The sequence below is a fragment of the Sphaeramia orbicularis genome, chromosome 12 (genome assembly GCF_902148855.1).
Source record: "Sphaeramia orbicularis chromosome 12, fSphaOr1.1, whole genome shotgun sequence".
NCBI lineage: Eukaryota > Metazoa > Chordata > Actinopteri > Kurtiformes > Apogonidae > Sphaeramia > Sphaeramia orbicularis.
Genome location: NC_043968.1, coordinates 78,984,690 through 79,008,183, shown reverse-complemented (window position 1 = coordinate 79,008,183; position 23,494 = coordinate 78,984,690). Strand labels below are relative to the sequence as shown.

The 23,494-nt window shown below is 38.1% G+C and overlaps 1 protein-coding gene across 3 annotated transcripts in view; it reads right to left on the bottom strand.

Moving 5' to 3' along the window:
• The window catches only part of kcnip3b (Kv channel interacting protein 3b, calsenilin), a 35,321-nt gene extending 20,170 nt beyond the window's left edge, over positions 1 to 15,151 (bottom strand). For all 3 annotated transcript variants that reach the window (XM_030150387.1, XM_030150388.1, XM_030150389.1), the window contains exons 1-2: positions 15,059 to 15,151; positions 5,501 to 5,675 (exon numbers count right to left, since the gene is read on the bottom strand). In XM_030150387.1, coding sequence (XP_030006247.1) covers positions 5,501 to 5,675; positions 15,059 to 15,064 — 181 coding nt within the window. In that variant the 5' untranslated portion in view covers positions 15,065 to 15,151. The remainder of the gene's footprint in view (positions 1 to 5,500; positions 5,676 to 15,058) is intronic.
• Between the last annotated feature and the right edge of the window lie 8,343 nt (positions 15,152 to 23,494).

Below are 23,494 nucleotides of genomic sequence, written 5' to 3'. Positions count from 1 at the left end.
ATATAAACAGTAAAATAAAGGCTGATTAAATGTCTCACTGAGTTATCATGTACATCTGCATGGATGTCTGAAGCCTTTGGATGTGTGAGTTAATTGTGCTTTGCTGAACAGAAAAACACACTGACCCATTACATGAATATGCTTGATAATGAGCTGATGTAGGAACTGGACTTCCATCCAAATAATGCAACAGTATACTGTTTAATGCACCTTAAGTGCAGGCCTATGCCTGTTCTATTAAATACAGACATGAGTGAGGTGGCTTAAGCATGCAGAGCAGCAGACAGAACAGCCATCAGTGGAAGGATCCGTCTAATGAGTGGAATGAGAGCAGCATTACAGCTCAGACCCTGGTCCTCATCCATCAAACACAATCCTCATCACACACTTCAACAGCATCAACTCTGCTTTTCCCATCAGGTCAGGGTGGGACAGTAGAAAGTAGGCATCAGTTATGTCTACGTTTAAATGAGCTTCCAAATGGATACTGTCAAATACATTAAAGGAGGTAATGAGATGGTGTTCAGTGGGGACTACAAACTACCAATAACTGCACAGTGGACACTGTTCAACTACAGGTAATACTCCAAAAGAAGTCAATAACATGTACTAATGATAATAAACCATAACCAATAACATGATACAAAAAGGCACATGACAGCTAATATTTCTTATTTCTGAAGCATAACCAGGAAATTCAGGATGGTGTGGAAAATGCAAATTTAAAAACAAACATAGTATGAGCAGTAAACTTCATTTCATTTGTAAAGAGACATCCAGATGTTCCTCACATTCAGGCTGCAACATATTCAAAAACGCTGAATCAGTAAAGTACTTACACTTTGTAATGTTGTCAACACTTGAAGGACATTGGGGGTCTGAGTACAGAGGGACAGTCAGTGATGAGGTGTTCAAGTTCATTTAGTTCGTTTCACACATTCTCTATAGGAGACGAGTGGGAGGTGCATCAGGACAGTCCAGAAGACACACCCTCCTTGTGTCTTTAAGGGTTAAAGGGGGACGTTTGGGTCTTTATGGGTTAAAGGTGGACGTTTGGGTCTTTAAGGGTTAAAGGTGGACGTTTGGGTCTTTATGGGTTAAAGGTGAACGTTTGGGTCTTTAAGGGTTAAAGGTGGACGTTTGGGTCTTTAAGGGTTAAAGGTGGACGTTTGGGTCTTTATGGGTTAAAGGTGGACGTTTGGGTCTTTAGGGGTTAAAGGTGGACGTTTGGGTCTTTAAGGATTAAAGGTGGACATGTGTTGGATTCTTTAATGTATATTTACATAATGAAAAGAAGTTGACCAAACAGAACATGTCATCTGTTGTGTTCATACTGTCAACAATAAAATAAAAGTCCATGACTATTTTAATACCACGTCTTCCTTTTTAATTTCTGATCTGAAGTTGTAATAATATGAATATCTGTCTCTGATTAAATGAAGAACCTTTCAGATCATATGACTGTGGTACAGGGGACATGTGGGTGTTATAATGTCTACAGACCACTAGATGGCCTCCAAGCAGTTAGAAAATACTTAAATTAGTCCCCAGCACTGCTGGTGAATATAAAGCAATATCTAAGGACTATCTAAGGAATATGTGAATGTAGTGTTTCAATGGTTTATATTCATATGAGTGACAGTTCAGATTGAACAGGTTTCATTAGGTCCAGTCTGTCCTGAACCTTGTGTTTAAATATGACAATGTGCATCATTTCCTTTGAAAACACTCATAAATACGAGTCGTCCATCAGGACAGTTCATTCCAGACGTCCCTGGTACATTAGTGAGTAGAAGAGACCCAGGTCAGTCTGCACTGTTATCTGTCACCACCATTTAATGGGTTTAATGCATTAGTTTAGATTTAAGTATCCAGACAAAATATGAGATCAAAAGAATACGGAGCACAAACCATGACAAATGTTAGTAATTTGAAATGAAAATATGTGAAACAAACAAAATTTACAAGTGAAAAAACATGAGTTTCAAATGTTAGCTGTTCAGGTAACGATGACATTCTGATTGATAATGTAAATCTAATCTTTAGGTTTAACCGTGTCACACCCTCAGGGTCTTTGGTGGGAAACCACAGTCTAATCTGAGTAGAGTTCAATGAGACAAGATGTTGCTGTTTATTGAGTGGAAAAAGTCAGTTCCATTATAATCAGACTACCTCTGTGATGATTAGTAACATTTTATTCATAGACTGGAAAATGAAGTCGCCCCCGATGACATATAACATTAAATAAACAATTATTAACCAAAACAGTTTTATATCTGTTTTTGTCAATATATCCTCCAAACTATATTAAAAATAACTGGTTCCAGGCCCAACAAGCCCCGCCCCTCACACCTATTGTAGCTTATTTCAGCATCGATCCAACTGATGACATCATGTCTATGAGTGTGCTGATGTCATCATAGAAAAGCTTCACCCATTATAAGTAAATGGAAAAAAAAGATTTTAAAAATTCATTAAAAATTTGAACTTTGACCTACTTTTCCCAAAATGTAACCACATCTATTCTGGCTCACTGATAATCTATAAACCCAATTAGGTCTGAATTCAACCAATAGTTTTACTGCTAAAGTGTAAACAAACAGACAAACAAACAAAACCAAACCTAAAACAATAGCCCTTACCTCCCCTTCAGGGGGCGGGGCAATAATCAGTCTTTCCACACACACCACCAATCCACAGTCACAGATAAGAAATCAACTGTAACATTAGGTCACCTAATACATAGGTGTGAAACGTGGCCTGGGGACCAAAACCGGCCCCCAAAGGGTCCAGTCCAGTCCCCTAAAGGGTCCAGTCCGAGACCTGGGATGAATGTGTAAATGCACAAACAACACTGAAGATATGAACAATAAAGGATGTTTAAATCATTTTAGTTCAATTCAGTCTAAAGTGGGTCAGAACCAGTAAAATACTATGAGAGTAAACTATAAATAAATGAAAACTGCACATTTTCCTCTTTGTTTTAGTGTAAAAAAAGGTAAAATTACACAAAAATGTTTACATTTACAGACTATCCTTTTACAAAAAATATGAATAACCTTAAATGTCTTAATAGAAGTTTGTGTATTTGTACCAATATTCTGTCTGATATTAAATGTTGTGTGTATTTGTAGATCCACTGTATCTGTACGTTATAATGAACATGTATAAATGATAAACTAAGGTGTAATATTGTTAAATTATACTGATTTTTCTTCAGAATGTGCAGGTTGTTCAAATTTGTTCATGTTATGTTTAAGTACAGCTCATAGATATAAACATTTTCATTACGGAATTGTACTTTTTTCACTCAAAAACAGATAAAACTTTGTAGTTGACATTAATCAATTCTGATCCTATTATTTAATATTATTTTCCTGGTCCGGCCCACTTTAGATCAGATTAGTTTGTATGCAGAACCTGAACTAACTGGACTTTGACCCCCCTGGCCTACAATGACTGGCTCACAGTGGTCCCTGTCATTGAAGCTCATGCAAATTAGCTACAGGCTAGTCATTACATTTTTATCAACATGAAATGGGAGAGATGGGAATCTTTCTTCTGTAGTAAAAAAAACCCCCTGCAATTTATTTTTTCATTTGAACTTAAAACGTGCTCTTGGATTTGCGTCCACAGAGGCTTCAGCTTAGTCCTGCCTGTCACATGGATGCACCCACCAGAGTGGATGTGCAGCGCCTGCCTGTACAGAAGGGCAGCGTCAATAATTTAAGATCAACCAAGGAAACAAGGACAAGTAGGGCAGACATGGGGCTGTTCATCTGCAGGGTGCATCACTTACATAAAACCAAAACACAGGAAAAGAATTGTATATCTGCCTTTTTTATTTATTATACTGTTGCTGCCTCTTGAGCTCATGTAATAACTATCTAATTCACATATTTATAAAGAAACACTCCTTATATATTAGATATGAAGTGGGTTTCATATTTTCACGGGAGTGGTTGGAACCCCTTTTGCATCTGTCTGAATCCTAAGTAAAGTCAGAGTGGAAGAGGCAGCTGTTTGTTCAGTGATTGATTAAGTCTTGAAATGAAACGGCGGCGTCTCCACTGTAGAGAAAACAGCAGAACATAGAATTGTAAATGTGGATCTGCACTGTAGAAGGTGCAGCTGCTTTAAAATTCATGTATTCGGGTTCACAGCGGACTGAAGCCCCTCCCACCACCGCTCCTCCTCCTCTGCTGTGCTTTGAATCCTTCTGTCACTGCAGTCTCACACTGATGCACATCTGTAACATCAGCTGGACTCACACCTGGGCAGTCCTGTGGTTCCACTTATGTGGGTCGGATCGAATACAGACTTTATTCTTTCATTTGGTTCAATCACATTCTCATTGTACTTTTTGCTAGTCGACCAAACTTTGTAAACAGAAGCAGCATGTGACAAACTGCGCTGGCATTGGACAGAGAAGTTGGGGGCGGGCTCAATCAGAGACAGTGGATGTTGATGAAAACAAACATGGAGGTCCTATGTACAGTTATGGTTTACAGGATCTGTATTCTATTTGTACAGACACATATTTAAATACTGTGAACTGTCCAGAACAGCTGATTGGAGCCAGTTTGGTAATATGGACATCTTTGGTAGATCACCTCTAGTACCCTCTAGGTCAGGGGTGTCAAACTCATGTTAGTTCAGGGGCCACATTCAGCTAAATCTGATCTCCAGTGGGCCAAACCAGTAAAATAATATTAAAATATATAAATAATGTCAACTCCTAACTTTTCTCTCTGTTTTAGAGCAAAAAAAAGTAAATTTACAATATGAAAAGGTTTACATCTACGAACTATTCTTTCAAAAGATGTGAATAACATCAACAAATTGAAAAAAACAAGTGTGATTTTAACAATATTCTACCTCAGTTTATCATTTACACATGTACATTATAACGTACAGATCACAGTGGATCTACAAATACACAAACCATTTAATAAAAGACAGAATCTTGTTAAAATTGTACTTACTTCTCTTAGGACATTTCAGGTTGTTCATATTTGTTCAGGTTATTCACATTTTTTGCAAAATTATACTTTGTTTTAGTGTAAATACATGAAAATATTTACATTTACAAAGAGAAAAATTTGGAGTCGTAATTATTTTTATGTTATTTTGATAGTATTTTACTGGTCCTGCCCACTTGAGATTGAATTGGTCTGAATGTGGAACCTGAACTAAAAGGATTGTTAATATCTTAGTGTAATTTTTGCATTTCACAAATTCAGGGACTGGACCCTTTGGTGTGCCGGATTTGGCCCCCGGGCCGCAGGTTTGACACCTGTGCTCTAGGTGGTCTGGGTCCACTTGTTTGGTTCCAATCACAGTTCACATGTTGTATTCACATCTAAAAAAACTGTGGAAATTCCACGTAAATGAACTCTGGTCTGTTTTAAACCAAGCCCAGCATGTGTGAAGCCAGCCCTGGTCTCCTGCTTGTGTATAAACTGTCTTTGTCTAATACTGGATGTATTTGTGTCTGTACCTGGTCCCTGCTGTGTCGTGCTGGCAATTATCCACTTGACGAGGCAGCACTTCATCAGAGACTTTCGTGAAATCCGTGGTTTCTGCCACTTGGACCCATCCGTCTGACCGCTGGGACTGGGCTCTTTGCCGTTGGCGTCCGGCAGCAGACCGCCGTCCACCACTTTCTCATTTGCCTGAGGAAGACAGAAGACAACTGTCTCATTGGTGAGAAAGGTCAAACTATAACAGACATAAACAGACATCTCCAAACAAAGGCCCAGTCCCAGTTCACCCCTTTGGCCCCTTCCTCTTAGCCCTACCCCTCCATTTTGTGTGTTCATGTGAAGGCGTAGGGGTGTCCCCATTCTCGATAAGTTGTAGGGGAGGGGCTAAGGGGGAGGGGCTGTTTGACCCTCCAGGACCACACTCCAAACGGAACAGGCCTGAAAGGGTTGGACCATTTCAAAGTACATTAAAAAAAAAAAAAAAAAGTTATTTAACCCTTTGAAGCCTGTCTTACGTTTGCGTATTAGGGCCACATACGAAAATAAAAACACTGTGTACTACGAGAATAAAGTAAAATATTGAGATAAAACCTGTAAGTTTATGAGAATAAAGTCGAATATAAAGAGTCATAATTTTATGAGAATAAAGTCATGATATTTTGAGAATAAAGTCATAGTTTTGAAAAACTCATAATTTAATGAAAATGTCGTACTTTTATGGGATTAAAATTGTAATATTTCAAGAATAAATTTGCAATAATGTGATAAAAAAGTCATCAATTATAAATCTTAAGCCTTAATCCTTGTTGATGACAGTTTCCAGTTTCAGCAAACGCAACAAGCAAAGCATCAACTTTCACTTCTGTTGGAGCGGACAACTAATGCTAATGTGTTGGTGGTGGGCGGGGCTAATAGGCTCAGTATTTGGCCTTTGTGCGTAGAACCCAAATGCAAGCAGAACCTCACAGAATGTTCTAGTTCTTCATTATTAGACCAGTGGGTAGACTTTACTCTGGTAAATTAGGATATTTTTCCACCTGTTTTTAAATTACATTATTTTCATAATACTATGGCTATATTCTTGTAAAAATACAGGTTTTATCTCCATATTTTCCAACTTTATTCTCATAGTGACCAGTGTTTTTAGTTTCTTATGTGGCCCTAATACGCTGTTGTATCTATCCTATATATAGTGTTTCAGTTGTTGTGACAGCAGGAAGAAATAATCCTGATTTTGAGAATTAAGCAGTTTTTACTTAAAACAACTCAATTTAATCAGTCAGTTTAGTTTAGTTTGATGAACTGCTACCCTATTCTATAAATACTAGAGTAAATCCATTAGTGCTTCTTACTGCTGGTACTTTATCTTTCTTCAGTTCCATAAACCTGATCTCATTGATGAGTCTGATCCAATCTCTGTGTTGGTTCTGCTGGTTCTGCTTTAATGGGACATTGTGTTCCACTTGTTCCTGTGCCTTATATATAATGTTACGGGTGTAAAATAAAACAGTGCACTTTGCAAACATTTGACACTTCAGACAGACTACAAATCTAGGTACAACTGCATAAACACAGATGTGGTGTCGACTGAACCTGTCAAATTAAGTTTCTTTATTCTGGTCTTTAAAGTGATAGAATCAGCCCCTCCTTAGTGCTGGAGCAGCAGCAGCGTCGGCTAAACCCCAGTGAACCGGAGAGCTGAGATTACCACATCAATAACACAATCAATACTTTTCATTCTCTCATGCTGCTTTTTTTCTATGAATGTTTATTCAAAATGTGCTTAAAAAGACACATTTGAAACAGGATTCGGTTGCAGTTCTCTCCCTGACACTAAATCCCATAAATAATGTTTCCTTCAAGACAGTTCAATCCTTTTTTCATGTCAGAAGTTCATCACTGGTGGAGACATTCATGTCCACCAAAGATGAGGAATGGAAAAGAATGGCAAAGAAGAGCCAAATGACACAGGAAAATCTACACTGCAAAAAATGTCCTGCAATCAGCCTAATATTCCCAAATCTGGTCCAGTTGTCTTATATTAAGCAAATAAATCTGCCAACAGGGTCAGAAAAAAAGTTCTTGGTAGAGTTAGTCCAACATGTGAATGAATGAGAGACCAAATGTGTCTTTGGTTTCATGTGTCTCTGACATTTGACTGGACAGAGGAATTTATCAGTCATTTATCAAATGAGTCCAGGCTCATGTTCAACTGTGGGATCATTTCTGTCCTGTTTTAAACCTGGAAACAACAAGAAGTGGGTCAATAAAGTTAGTTTGGGTCATTAGTTCAGATTTTGAAATGTACAAGTTGTTCCATTGGTTTGAGTCGAAAACAAGGAAAACTATCTGGATCCTCTATTGGGATCATTTGGGAAATATGAACAAACCTTGGTAAAAGGAAAATCAGGCTGGATATTAGAGGGAAAATTGGAGGAAGAAAAAGATAGACATATTTGTTTAAAAGAAGAAAATTTTCTTATGTAAACATTTATTGGCAAGTTTTTTCTATTTAGATGAAAAATTAGACAAATGTTGTAGAAATCAGGCTTTTTTCCCTGTCGTAGAGTTCATTTCTTACAGTGTTGTTAAACACACTCAGTCAGCAGGTTGGGGCCGTCTCTGTATTTGTATTTTGGGAGGTTTGATTTTTATTTTGTCCCAGATCCTTTTTCCAGTACAGGGTCACCAGCTTTGGTTTTGGTTCTGCTCAGTTCTTTGGTTGGTTCTGGGTCCAACTTTGGGTCCAGTCTCACTCACCATGACTGTTTTTTTGTTTTTGGAAATACTTTGATAAATAACAGCTTGCACATAAACCCATAAATCCAACTGGATATTAGACGGAAAATCTGATGAAGAAAAAGGTAGATATTAGGGATGCACCGATAGCACTTTTTTCCAGACCAAGTACGAGTACTTACATTTGAATACTTGCCAATACTGAGTACCGATACGAGTACTTAATAACCCCATTCCAGTTCTTAGTTCCTTTTGTAAATGTGCTTTATTGTCGTTGTCATTAGTCTGACTGGAACAAGGTGCTGCTACTGACATTTAATGTGTTGGAATGAGTGTTTCTCAATTAATCCACCATGGGGCGCCGCTCTGAATTAACCATACTGGACAAATACCATGAAGAAGAGTAAAGTTTTTGAGAAGAATAAAGTTAGTAATAACAAACATGGAGATGACAGAGTTAACACTAATGTGATACTAATATTGCAGCGTTTTCGCTGGTAAGGTTTAAAAGCAAAGCTTCAGCAGGAAGAGAAAAGAGAAATGAGCGATAAGTTTCGTTTTCACTTCTGCTGGTGGCGGTCTGCACTACTCCGTACCCCCGGCCCAGCCCTGTGTAGTTGTCCTAAATGTGTCAGTAGTTTTTCTCTAACTCACACAGTCGCTCTTTGAACAGATCCTCTACCTCCATGGTTCCCGGTGGTATTCTCTGTCTGGGTACGCATCCACCAGCACCTGGAAAACGGATGGAATGTACGCAGAGGACGGACAGAACACTGCGTCTGTATCTGTCTGTGTCTTTAACGTTACTTGCAGCCAGCGTTACTTTTATCACCGCAATTTATTTTGAAAAATCTCCACACTCTTCACACTCCCCACACATTATTTCACCACCATGTATGTGCTGCACTGAACTGTGAATGTCACACGGCCTTAAGTGGAATCGGTGCATTTGTATCGGATATCTTTTACGAGTACGAGTACAAATGCACACATTGAGTATTGGAGCTGATGCCCGATACTTGTATTGGAATCGGTGCATCCCTAGTAGATATATTTATTTAAAATATGAAGATTTTTCTTATGTAAAAATTTATTGGCAAGTTTTTTTTTCCATTTAGATGAAAAATAGGACAAATGTTATCAAATAATGGCTTTTTCACCTTCTTAGAATTCATTTTTTGCAGTGCATTATTTCTATAACAACACTCCTACAGAAAAAAATACTCGTTTCCATTTTATCATTACATACTGTCTTGTCATTTTCCACTCAATGCATGCTCATATAATCACATGAACATCTCAGAGTAAAAATTTAAAGGTGTAACTCAAACCCTAAACATCAGACATTTTGTTCAGAAAACTCAGCATCTTCTCTGTGCAAAACTGGTGTTAACGCTGAAAGAAATGACCCAAAATAGTACCAGGATAAATATTTCAACAAACATTTTCACATCAATAATAATTATATTCTTAAATGTCCAGTCATTATTTCTTCAATTGAGATGATTTCTGGTTTTAAGAGAAACCTGTAGAAATCAAATGGATATTAGTGGTTTAACATAAAAGACAAGAGAAAATACTGTCAAAGATGTTCAGCATGATCCAAATGATGTGAAAGATGTGCATGCTTTAAAGTCTTTATGGTTTGAACCTGACAAACAGTTAAACAACAGAGATATAAAGAAAATGAAAATAGGAAAAATAAATATGGGAATAAAAAAATAAACAAGGGAAAATATAAAATAAAACGACAAAATAAATAAATGGTACTGAAAAGGAAATGTTAAAATAAATAACTATGTAACATAAAATTAAAACAGTTAAAAATGACAAAACAAATAAGCATTTTTGACCCATTTTACAGATGTCATAAAAAATGCCTTTTATTTTTTTGTGCCATGTACTGACACATGGAGGAATTTATTGATCCATTTTTATATTTATATTTCTGTATATATTATTGAATACGACAGCGTTGTTCCTCCATAATTATTGGCTCGGTGATGATGAGATTGTGTATAATTCAAATACTTTTTGTTAAGAGCTGGAAAAAACCACATCATGTGAAGGCTGGTGCAGATAGAATAGACAGAGCTGCTGAGGGGGGTGGGCTCAGTCTCCTATTTGAATATGAAAGGATGCCAAAGAATACAGAGCACCGAGGATTACTCAATAATTCACACCCCTTAAAACTGCATCAATAAAAGATCAGAGGCGGCTGTAAAAGATAACTCCAACTAAAAGGTGCATGAACCTCCACCCAGGAGCTCAAACCTCCACACAGGAGCTCAAACCTCCACAAAGGAGTTCAAACCTCCACACAGGAGCTCAAACCTCCACAAAGGAGTTCAAACCTCCACCCAGGAGCTCAAACCTCCACACAGGAGCTCAAACCTCCATACAGGAGCTCAGACCTCCACAAAGGAGTTCAAACCTCCACCCAGGAGCTCAAACCTCCACCCAGGAGCTCAAACCTCCACCCAGGAGCTCAAACCTCCACACAGGAGCTCAGACCTACACCCAGGAGCTAAAACCTCCACACAGGAGTTCAAACCTCCACACAGCAGTTCAAACCTCCACACAGGAGTTCAAACCTCCACACAGCAGTTCAAACCTCCACAAAGGAGTTCAAACCTCCGTCCAGGAGCTCAAACCTCCATGCGGGAGCTCAAACCTCCACCCAGGAGCTCAAACCTCCACAAAGGAGTTCAAACCTCCACACAGGAGTTCAAACCTCCACACAGGAGCTCGGACCTCCACCCAGGAGCTCAGACCTGATGTGCTGCACCTTAAAGGTCTCTGCACCTCTACATGATCCAAAGTCTGGACGCAGGAATCTGATGTATTTTAGGTTGTTTCAGCCAGAGGTTTGACACCAAACTGAGTCAATGTTTCCTTTCAGTTTAATCCATACATGTTTTGTTTAAACTGATGTAGTTAAGGTGATGTTTCAACTACATCCTAAATGTAGAAATAAGAACATATGTTCTTTCAAATGACGACTAATAAAAGCATACGAGCCCAACACGTCTACTGTGGTAAGTCTAATGCCGCGTTTCCACTACGTGGAACCAGCTCGGCTCGGCTCAACTCGGTATTCCTGGAGACTGTTTCCATCACAGGATACTACTGACTTTACGGTACCTGGACGTCATAGCGATGCGGCGCGTTATTTCCATGTCGTCTGCTCAGAGAGTTGCTGAAAACTCGCTCGTTGTGTGTTGTCTCGTCTGAATTTTTACGTCGGCCACCAAAGACTGTATCTCCTCGACCGACCATGGTGTAGTTTTGGGCTGTTATCATGTGGATTAATGTACCGCTATATTTATTTAATATTTACTATATTTACGCATCTGTTTTTTGTAAAACAGCGGGCCACAGAGAAAACTGTCTGACCAATCAGTGGTCTGCAGTGTTATACGTCACGGTTTAGTATCGCTTGGAACCTTGGCAGAGGTGATACCAAAAAACTAGTACTGGGTACCAGATTCCAGGTCCTTTTTTGTAATGGAAACGCGAAAAGGCCAAGCCGAGCCGAGTCCCTACAACGCAGTGCAAACGCAGCATAACTCTAGCCTCAGGACGGGGTTCTGTGAAAAGAACAGACAGTGAACATGAAATTTTATTTAGTTCAAAAGTTACATCATTCAACCCATCAAACGTGCCTGAACTCATCTACATGTCCAGGGTTTCTGCAGGTATCAGCTAATATAATTAATGCTTTTTAAAGGCCTTTTTAATGCCACTTTAATCACATTTAATGCCCATGTCCAACTGCACATACACTTTTATATATAGTTTTATATATACATTTACCGTCCACAGGCTTTCACCAGGTTCTCAATAGTTACTCCTCCAATCACTTCTTGCATTTTCCCATTTTTCGCACATTTGCCAATATTCCCTCCGCTCTTTCTCCACAGCATGAACACGCTCATAGCACAGTGCATTCCAAACATGTGGTGTTGGGACTTCAGCCATAAACAATAGTCTGGTAAAGGGTTTGGCCTGTCAATCATCACACTATACTTCCAATCGAAATTATTAAATGTTTATAGAATCAAAATAAATAACAATGCTTTATTCCATTAAGTATATTTAATTTTTTAATGCCTCTGGACATCAAATTTAATACTTTTTAATGACTCACATAAGCCCTGGTGTCTGTGTTTTTGTGGTTGACAAACTAAGCTCTGAACTGAAGGTGATTCAGGAGCTTAGATCAGAGATGATGTATAATTCAAAGGTTAGAAGACGTCATGTGTGCAGCAGTAGTGAGCTGGTCCACTGTTCCACCGTCTACTGTCACTACATCCACCGTCTCCACCATCACACACCTACGCATCCTCCCATTTGAATAAACATCTGATGAGCCTGCCTCCATCTGCTGCTTTGGACTCACTTTCATGAAACCTTCCTTCAGGATAAAGACAGATCTGCTGTTGGAAAACTAACACCTTTTATCTTTATCAAGTCAAGTCCGTTTATTTATATCACACATTTAAAAACTACAGATGTGCACCCAAAGGGCTTCTACACAGACAAAGGTAGTAAAAACATGAAAAACCAGGGTAGAACATGGACGACAGCAGAAGAACAGAACAGAAGACAAGTTAAAGGAAAATAAGACTCAGGGACAGAAACGATCAACAAACACATGCGTTCAAATAAGTCAATAAATACAGAACAAAAGAAATATGATTCAGACAAAAACAGAATAAAACAAAATACAACGGAATAAAACAGAATAAATAGACAAAAACAGAATAAACAAAATAAATCAGAATAAAACTAAATAAACAGAATAAAACAGAATAAACAGGACTGTTTCAGACTGAACTACATTCGGTCTTTCCGTCCTGTTCTGCCTTCACTCAGTACAGTCTTACATATTCAGATTCCTGTGGTCGATCACAGACTCTAAACCCTGAACTCAGATGCATGTGTCAGTGTTTCTGAGGTTTGTGCTGTCGATACGAGGTTGCATGACCACACTCTAAACCCTAAATATGGATGTGACCCCCCTCTGTAGGAGTCCAGCAGAGGGGGGGGGGGGGTCTCTGAAGGTAATCATGGAGACCACAAAAGGGTCTCAGTCAAAGTGGGTTTATGTAAGAGCTGTTATTTATCAAACAAAGTATTTACCAAAAAAAACAACAAAAAAACAGTCGAGGTGAATGAGATTGGACCCAAAGGTGGAGCCAGAACAAACCAAAGAACTGAGCAAAACCAAAACCAAGGCTGGTGACCCTGTACTGGAAAAAAGGTACTGGGACAAAATAAAAATCCAACCTCCCAAAATACAAATACAGAGATGGTCCCAACCTGCTGACTGAGTGTTTTTAACAACACTGTAAAAAATTAACTCTATGACAGGGAAAAAACCTGATTTCTAGAACATTTGTCTGATTTTTCATCTAATTAGAAAAAAATTTGACGATAATTTTTTTACATAAGAAAAATATTATTTTAAAAATATATCTAACTTTTTTAAATCAGATTATCCAACTAATATCAAGTGGATTTTACTAATAACAAGGTTTGTTAATATTTACCAAATGATCCCATCAGAGGATCCAGATTGTTTTTCTTATTTTAGACTGAAACCACTGGAACAACTTCTACATTTAAGAATCTGAACTAATGACAGTAATAACTCTTATTTCAGAATGCTTTCCTCCTTGTTCCTCTTATTTTTATGTTTCCTCCGTGTTCCTCTTCTTTCAGATTTAAATTCTTATCTCCACCTCACTCAGACTCAAATTCAACATTTAAAGTCATTCTGTCTTAAATGACTGTGAATTTATTTCTTGTACTAACCACTGTTTGATACAATTCTGTCATTTTTGTCTAGTTTTAAGGCACATTATTTTTTTTTTTTTTCATTTGATAGACTTTTTACTTGTTTTTAGAATTCTAGCCTAGACTTCTATTTATGACCCCATGGACAGACTTCTTGCTCAATATAACACATCTGGACCAGATTTATGAATATTAGGCTAATTTCTAGCAGGACATTTTTTACAGTGTGAAAAACAGTGTCAAACCCGGTGTCAGTGTCAAACCAGTGTCAAACCCCGGTCAGACCCGGGGTACCGGGTCTGACCAAGTCCAGAACTTAACTCACTAAACAAAGACAAGGCTGACACACAGACCAAGCATACACCGAAAAAAGTGTGTCTAAAAACAAGATAAAAACACTAAATCTGAGGCAAAGGGGCTGAAAACAAGTGAAATATCTGTCCATGCAGCAACAAACCAGCAACAAGGTTTGTTGAATTCAGATTAAATCTAGCCATCAGAAAGAACAGAGGAGGTTCACAGTGAAAACAGTTCAAATTCAACACTGACATGGAAACAGTTCAGATTCAACACTAACATGGAAATGGTTTAGATTCAACACTGACATGGAAACAGTTCAGATTCAACACTAACATGGAAATGGTTTAGATTCAACACTGACATAGAAACAGTTCAGATTCAACACTGACATGGAAACAGTTCAGATTCAACACTAACACGGAAATGGTTTAGATTCAACACTGACATAGAAACAGTTCAGATTCAACACTGACATGGAAACAGTTCAGATTCAACATTGACATGGAAACAGTTCAGATTCAACACTAACAGGGAAATGGTTTAGATTCAACACTGACATGGAAACAGTTCAGATTCAACACTGACATGGAAACAGTTCAGATTCAACACTAACATGGAAATGGTTTAGATTCAACACTGACATGGAAACAGTTCAGATTCAACACTGACATGGAAACAGTTCAGATTCAACACTGACATGCCTTCAGTGTCATAAATGTTGTGTACTGTACCTGCATTGCGTCTGGATGTGTGTTGGTCGCTGCTCACATCCACAGCTCCCGCTCTTTGACTGACCCTGTGAGACGAGGCAGCAGAAGAGAAGAGATGGAGGGGGAGGAGGAGGAGAGAGGAGGAGGGGAGAGGAGAGAGGAGAGGAGGAGGAGAGAGGAGGAGGGGGGAGGAGAGAGGAGAGGAGGAGGAGAGGAGGAGGAGAGGAGGAAAGGAGAGGAGAGACGGAGAGGAGGAGGAGGAGGAAAGAAGGAGAGAAGAGGAGGAGAGTTGGTGTTGATTCAGTCCCAGTCCAGTGCTCTCCTCCACTGCTCTGATAAACCCAGAATAATCACCTCCTCATCAGGAGGCAGATGAAGGCACAGACTGGACCTGAGGAACCAGGTCCATCAGTGTCTGAGATGGACACTGAACCTCCAAAAGGTGACAGAGACACAGACTGTAAGACCAGATACAGAGGAGTGGAGGAGAGGGGACAAATGCCACACTCATTCATTCAGTCATTCATTCATTCCATTTATTTTCCAAACCACATGACCAGCATACAACAGTATCTGAGAGTGTACATGTGTGTTTCTGTGAAACTGGTCCTAAAAACAGGACAGAGGGTTAAACATTCAAACCACATGTTTATAGAGAGAAAGTTGTTTCTTTATTCATCAATCAAAAAGAATGGATTTGCAATTTAAAAAAGAGATTTGAGAGCAAAAGACAGTAAGTGGCAATCAAAAAAAGACTATTTTGTTTATAAATCACTCCTCTTTGCTTGGAACTTCAAAAGTTTTGCTTGCGAATTAAATTAATGGGCGGGGCCTACGCTGATGAATGAGAGAAGAGTTTCTATTGGTGGGTTTGACCTGGCTCCAGCGCCGGCTCCGGCTTCCACGTTAAACCCACTTCTCCGTTGTGTTTGTTACTGGGAGGTCAGTTGATAGTCTGTTGCTCTTTGAAATTGAAATGTATCTCATAAGTAATAGATTACACTAAATAGTGTGGGCTACAGCCTGTACATTCACAATCTCAGCAGAGAACGGAATGAGTGAGTGAGTTACAGGGAGGAGGTTACAACATAGGGCTGGGATTTAAACATTAGTGATTTATTAGGAGTGATTTATAAGCAAAACCTTTGAAGTCTCAAGTAAAAGTTTTTAACTCACAAGCAAAGAGGCCAGATTTAAAAGCAAAATTATCTTTTTTTTGATTGCCACTTACTGTCTTTTGCTCTCAAATCTCTTTTTTGGTTGCAAATCTATTCTTTTTATTTGCAAATGCATTCTTTTTGATTGATTAATTAAAAAACAAACGTCTCTCCATAGTTGTAGACTGATGTTATGAAGCAGGTTTGGAAGCACTTTGGATCAATTTATGAAATAAATATTTACTGAGATAAAAGAGAAACTATTTTTCACATTTAACCCCACCCCCATTTCTCATAAATAACTGAACATAATGAAGTTCAAATACTTCCTCCTGTTTTTAAACTTCAAACCAGGACAATGAACAGATAAGATAAGATATGCCTTTATTAGTCCCACAAGGGGAAATTCCAGGTTTACAGCAGCAAAGTCCAAAAGCACACAAGAGCAAAAGAAGTGCAAAATCAAAGTAAAGACAAATCCAAAACCAAAAACCTACATACAATTTACAGCTGTGTACATGGTGATCATGCCACAGGTTGGATTAAAGATACGGTTTATTGCACAGTTTATAACATAGAATTATTTGAATCAGTTTCTGTTGTGAAGCCTAACAGCTGCAGGACAGACAGAGCTGCCATACCTGTCCTTCATCCACTTCAGGTGTCTCATCCTGTCACTAAAGGAGCTCTTCAGTGCAGTGAGTGTGTGTTGGAAGGGGTGGAGTCTTTGTCCATCATGGAGGACAGATGGGCTGTCAACCTCCTCTTCCCCACCTCCTCCAACAGATAGGTCTAAACCTGATTAGAATAAACTCATTCAATAGTATTTACCTTATTTAACCAAAATATGGGAGGAAATATAGGAACCAAGTACACTCATGGTGGTGTTACCATGGTAACAGTTAACTGACATTCTAATAATAATTACAGACCAACCATGGGACGAACACTCCAATAGCACTAATGTTAAAGACCAGCCCAGACCAACAGAGGAAGAACAGCAGACTTATTAAAGGGACGTGACAGTGTCTGTGTCCAAACTGTTTCTCAGAGGAAATTAAAAGTATTGTGGTTTCATTTACTGTCCAAATACATTTGGTGTTTTAAAGCTCAGTGAACCTTTGTGGAGTGTTCTGCTCCAATATATTAGTAATAACAGTCCAAGCCTCCTACTGTACCCAGGGTTTAGAACCAAAGGGTGTCAAACATGGGGCCTGTGGGCCAAATACAGACCACCAAAGGGTACAGTCCGGCCCAAAAATTCTAATCCAGCCCAAAGGGTCCAATCCGGCCCACCAAAGAGTCCAATCCAGCCCGCCAAAACCTCCAATCCGGCCCACCAAAGGGTCTAATCCAGCCCAAAGGGTCCAATTTGGCCCACCAAAGGGTCCAGTCTGGCCATCCAAAGGGTCCAATCCGGCCCGCCAAAGGATTCAATCTAGCCTGCCAAAGGGTCCAATTCAGCTAAAAGTGTCCAATCCTGCATTGTGGGACATGGAGGTTTGTACAGCCGCCTGGCAGCAGCAGCTGCAGTGCAGCCATATGATATTATATGGATACAACAAATATGACGTGGAAACGGTTGGAGGGAAGTGGAGCTCCAGCCGTTTCCGCTTCGTGTTTGTTGCATCCATATAATATATGGCTGTACGGCAGCTGCCAGGCGGCTGCGCAAACCTTCGCTTCCCACAATTCACGTCGCCTCAAAATTCCAAAGATGCCTAAGTTACCTACTGGCTCTGCTTGTAAACACACAGTTTGTTTATGGTGGATGGCACTAAGAAATTGTTCACTGTGAGGGAATAGATTCAGGTGAGTAATCACAGAAAGACTTACAGATTCATGACACAGTGACACAGTCAGACACCAGAGGAAAACCAACGCACACTTCTGTGCCTCACCAAACTCCTGCCAAGCATGGATAAATGTTTAAAACTGAATAAATGTGAAAAAGACATTTTAATGTCTGCATCTGTCAAACTGTCTTGCAAAGCAGACTGGAGTAGATCATGAGGATCCTTTGAACACCTATAGACTGAAGCAGAAATCATTAGGAATCAAGTCGTTTTGAATCGAAAGTCATTTTGAATCGATTTGTAGCCCCAAAAATCGTAAGTGAATCGAAGTGTGAGATGGTAAAAGACTCCCACCCCTAGTATTCACCTTTTAAACTATAACCACATCACATTCATTCACAATTAACACTCTATCAATAAGTAAATGACCAAACATAAGTAAATGTAATGAACTTCCAGTTTACTGAATAAGTAAATTTATGTTAACAGATAACAGTGATCAAACCATCAGATTACTGCTTATGCTCACAGTAATAAAATGTCCTTTACTGTAAACTTTAAAGATGCAGGCCTGAACGATGATTGTGAACAGTGAGGCCCAAAACTTAATGGCCCTTTCACTCTTACGAGCCAAAAATAATAGTTCAGCGGTACCTGGTCTAGTGTTTCAGGGTGCAGATGTCCACCCCAAGTTCAGGTGTTGAAGGAGGGTGCAGCTGTGTCCCAAGATGGCGGTCACGTCCTCTGGTCCCGCTCAACTCCACACGCAGTGTCCAGAAAAATAGTACTCCAAAGGTTAAATTCTCAGAGTCTCTAAGCTCTCCAAACACGACCAAAGTTCATATTCCAAGCCTTAATTACAAGAAACAGTCATTATAGAAAAATGGATTAGCTATTCTCCTCCACAGAAGCACATTCACTTAGCCAGTGAATGCTAATACACGTTGAGCTAAAGAGTTACACTGGAGTCGGAAAAAAGTACTTAGCTGCAGGACTATCTTTGGGCTGAAAACGTCCATAGCACTCCCACTATCTCCGACTGCCAATTCAACAATCTCAAAATGGTCCACACACTAAAAAACAACAGCAACACATTTGAACTTTTTCTCTCGATGTTAAGCTAACACTTATCCGTACATTCACTTCCGGTTTCACAAGCATAAAGCTAATACAAATACTGACCAGGAGCAGTTGTATACAGACACTGCACTTCCTTTTATTTTTCAAAATAAAACAAAATGAACCACATCAACTCCATTGTACATTACAAATGTTTTTTAAACTCATGTCAAGGTACTTTTAAATGTTTTAAACATATTGCACTACAATTGAAATATTATTTTAACATATTTATGCAACGTTTAACATGTTTATACTTTTTGACCCTTTTAATTGTAAATAACACCATTAACTTCCATATATTTATTTGTAATATATTCACATTTTTTGTCCGGGTTACATTTAATTCACTGATTCATCTACTTTGATCATCATGTTGAGACTATATTTGAGGATTTATAACCCAAAAACTGAGAAAACTTTGGAAAAAGCTGCCTTTTTCAGTCCAATCTGTCATTAACTGAACATAAACCCAGTGTGTCCATCCACTGTCATTGATCCAACTCCATGGGTTCTGCTGGGGAATCAATGTTGGAGAAGATGACAGTGTTTCCACGGTCACTACGGAGCCTCTGAACATCCAAATGGGTCATATCTGATGAACATGAAAAGATGAAGAACTGTATTTTACACCAATTATTGACATGGGTTGATAGGATTAATGGATCAATAGGTATTAAACAGTTTAGATCAGTAGATGGTTTAGGTTAAAGGTGGACGTTTGGGTCTTTAAGGGTTAAAATGACCTTTAGTGTATCCTTTGCACCTGTTTGGATCCATGGTGTCACATTTACTCCACAGGAACATGAATACAGGAAGCTGCCTCCTGTGCCCAAAATATGCTGTGCCACTGCTCCTGCATCTATTAAAGACGCTCTTCTCAAATTCTGAGAATGTCACGTGGAAGGGCTTTTTACTGCCGACACAAAGGCAAGAAGAGAGCGGAAACGGAGCGGGAAGAGCCACAGATAGGACGGGTGTAGAAGGAATTCAGATATAGTGAATTTGTGAGCTCACACCATGTTAATGTCTGTCTGAACTGAAATGTGCAAAGGCTGGATGTGGATGATGAGACTGAAAAAAAAAAACACGTTTACAATGTCCATTACAGCAAAATTAAAAAGAAAGACAAAGGTTCAGTCAGAGTCAGTTCTTCTCTTGATGGTCTACAGAAACATAGTGTAGACAGTTTCTGCAGGAAACGAATGCTGAAAGGCAGAGTCTGAAACATGAAATGTCCCTGTCATTATTCTGTCCTGTCATGGAGACAATTCTGGACTGAAAGTTTTGTTACGTGGGGAAAAAAAAAAAAGTTATCAATGTTCCCTCTTATTTTTTTTCATTACAGATACCTCAGAACATACAATAATGTCTCCATATACAAGTAATAAATGTGACAGCGTATTAAGGTCACATAAGAAAATAAAAACACCTGTCACTACCAGAATGAAGTTGTAAAATATTGAGATAAAACCTGTAATTTATGAGAATAAAATCAAATACAAAAAGAGTCATAATTTTACCAGAATAAAACCAAAATATTACAAAAATAAGATCATAATTTAAAAACAGGTGTAATAATTTTTTAATTTCCAGAATACAGTCATACCCACTGGTCTATTACTGTAGAATGGAAACATTCTATGAGGTTCTACTTTCCTCTGGGGTTTACGCACAAAGGCCAAATACTGAGCCTGTTAGCCCCGCCCACCAAATACTGAGCCTGTTAGCCCTGCCCACCATCAACACATTTTATCTATCTATCTATCTATCTATCTATCTATCTATCTATCTATCTATCTATCTATCTATCTATCTATCTATCTATCTATCTATCTATCTATCTATCTATCTATCTATCTATCTATTGATATATATGGATTTTAAGTGTAAAGTTTGTATGTAACATTGAATATTTATTTCATCATTCCTATTGTTTTCATTGTTGCTGTGTGAATATGTTCTATTGGTCCAAGTTGAAGATGTACTATAAGATCATGTATAAAGGATAAAGGGAAGGAAAAAGAAGCAGGAAGCTTCAGCACACTCCTCTTCCATCTGATGTACAAATTAATTATTTAATTAGTGAAGTTTGGATTATGCATTTTCGTTTCATGGAATGATTTGTTGGATCTGTGGACTGTGTTGGTTCTTCCGACTGAAAAATAAGATAAGTAAAAAAAATTCCTTCCTGTAACCCTAAATGGTCTGAAAACATACATATTCAAATCTTTTATACCCATCCTCCTACTGTTCACAGACTTCATGTAACTGTTCTGGAGAAACTCAATAACTCTGTCTGTCCTTGTGTCTTATCTTTTCATAGGTCACCTACTCCTGCACAAACCACAGTTATTTTTGGCCTCAGGAGCTGCACACACACACACACACACACACACACACACACACACACACACACGCACGCATGCTCGCACACAGACACACACACACACACACACACACACACACACACACACACGCACGCACACACACAGATCTGCTTGGTCTGTCTAACAGACTTCAGTTTCTCTTTTTCCTCTTAAATGGTCCAGTTTTTTCTTGAATTTGCCACGAACACTGACATGTATGGGTGAACATATTTACATATTTATGCATATAATCATACACACACACACACAAATATCCACTGCTACTCATTCTGAAGTGTGAAGTCAAGGGAAGGTTCACATCCACTCAAAAACATTTAATTCCAATAATCTACACCAAACTTATATTTTTATCGGTAATTACCTATATCATCAGGAAAATGTATTTTGAAATGAGAAAACATGTTTGTAGTTTAGTGAGTGTGAATGTTTGTAAAGTGGCCCAGTTTAGTGCCGTCATTCTGGGTTTATTTTATAAACTCTATAAATAAACTACATTTATTCAAATACACTGGTATTTGACTATTATGTTATTTATGTCATATTCTAAACATACAGTGTTTCAAATTAATAAATGCATATATCTATGTAAAATACATGTGAATATAATGTTAATATTATTTGTATGTTGTAAATATTGTAAATAAATGCATATGATATTCATAATTGAAATAAAATTGTTTAATTTGATATTTACTTTTGTTGTCCATCTGTGATGCTGACATTTGTCTAAACTCTTTCTGTTTAGGTTTGATCTTTTTTTTTTTTTTCCTCTATAACCAGTTATTCAGTTGTAAAACAGATGGTTTAAGGCACAGGTGTCAAACATGTCGCCCACCAAAGTTTCCAATGTGGCCTGTGGGATGAATTTGTAAAGTGCAAGTTAGGGCATTGAACTCAAAAATAATATCATAGTAACCTATAAATAATGACAACACCAATTTTTTTCTCTTTGATTCAGTGCAAAAAACATTAACCCTTTCATGCATAAGTCACTTCAGTGGACAGTTCTTCTACAGCTGTTCTCTTGTATACAACGGTTTAGTTGTTTTAGTTCCATATCAGCCAACACAATGGACATTTACGCATCATCTCATATCCTGACATTCATACCATTACTGTAACTTTGCTGTTCTTGATAAACCTGATCTGCACTAACATGTTTGAGTGTAAATCAATTATTATTTGTTAGACAAGAAGGTTTTTTTGCACATTATCTCAATGAAGTGAGGAATTAATAGCATTAGAATATGTTAAAATGTGAGAAGACATCAGATTAGCAGCATTAAACATGTTTTTATTTCATTGTTTTCATATCCCACTCTGATATTGGGTTTTAAACACATGTTTCTTTACTTCAAAAATTAAATGCATGGATATTTTTCTAACTCCACAGAAAAAAAAAACCTTGATCGCATTGTTTTTTTCATGCCTAAGGAGGAATAAAAACACTGAAGAAAAAAAATCTTCAGTAAGGTTCTCACAATTAATGCATGAAAGGATTAAATTATGAAAATATTTACATTCAGAAACTATCCTTTAACCATAAAATGTGAGTAACCTGAACAAATATGAACAACCTGAAATGTCTATAGAAAATTAAGTGCAATTTTAACAATATTCTGCCTGTCACTAAATGTAACATTTCTTTGTAGATCTGATCGGTAATGCACATGTATAAATGATAAATTGAGGCAAAATATTGATAAAATTGTACTTACATTTCTTAACAAATTAAATTTTTCAGGTTATTCACATCCTTTTTGTTTGGATAGTTTGTAAATGTAAATATTGGCATAATTGAATGTTATTTTTTGCACTAAAACAATTAGGAGTTGTCATTATTTATTGCCTATCTTGCTATTATTTTACCGGTCCGGCCCACTTCAGATTAAATTGGGCTGAATGTGGCCCCCGGAAGAAAATGAGTTTGACACCCGTGATTTAAGGTATACAATGACTCTTTTTGTATTCCACTTTATTCTAATATAATTACAT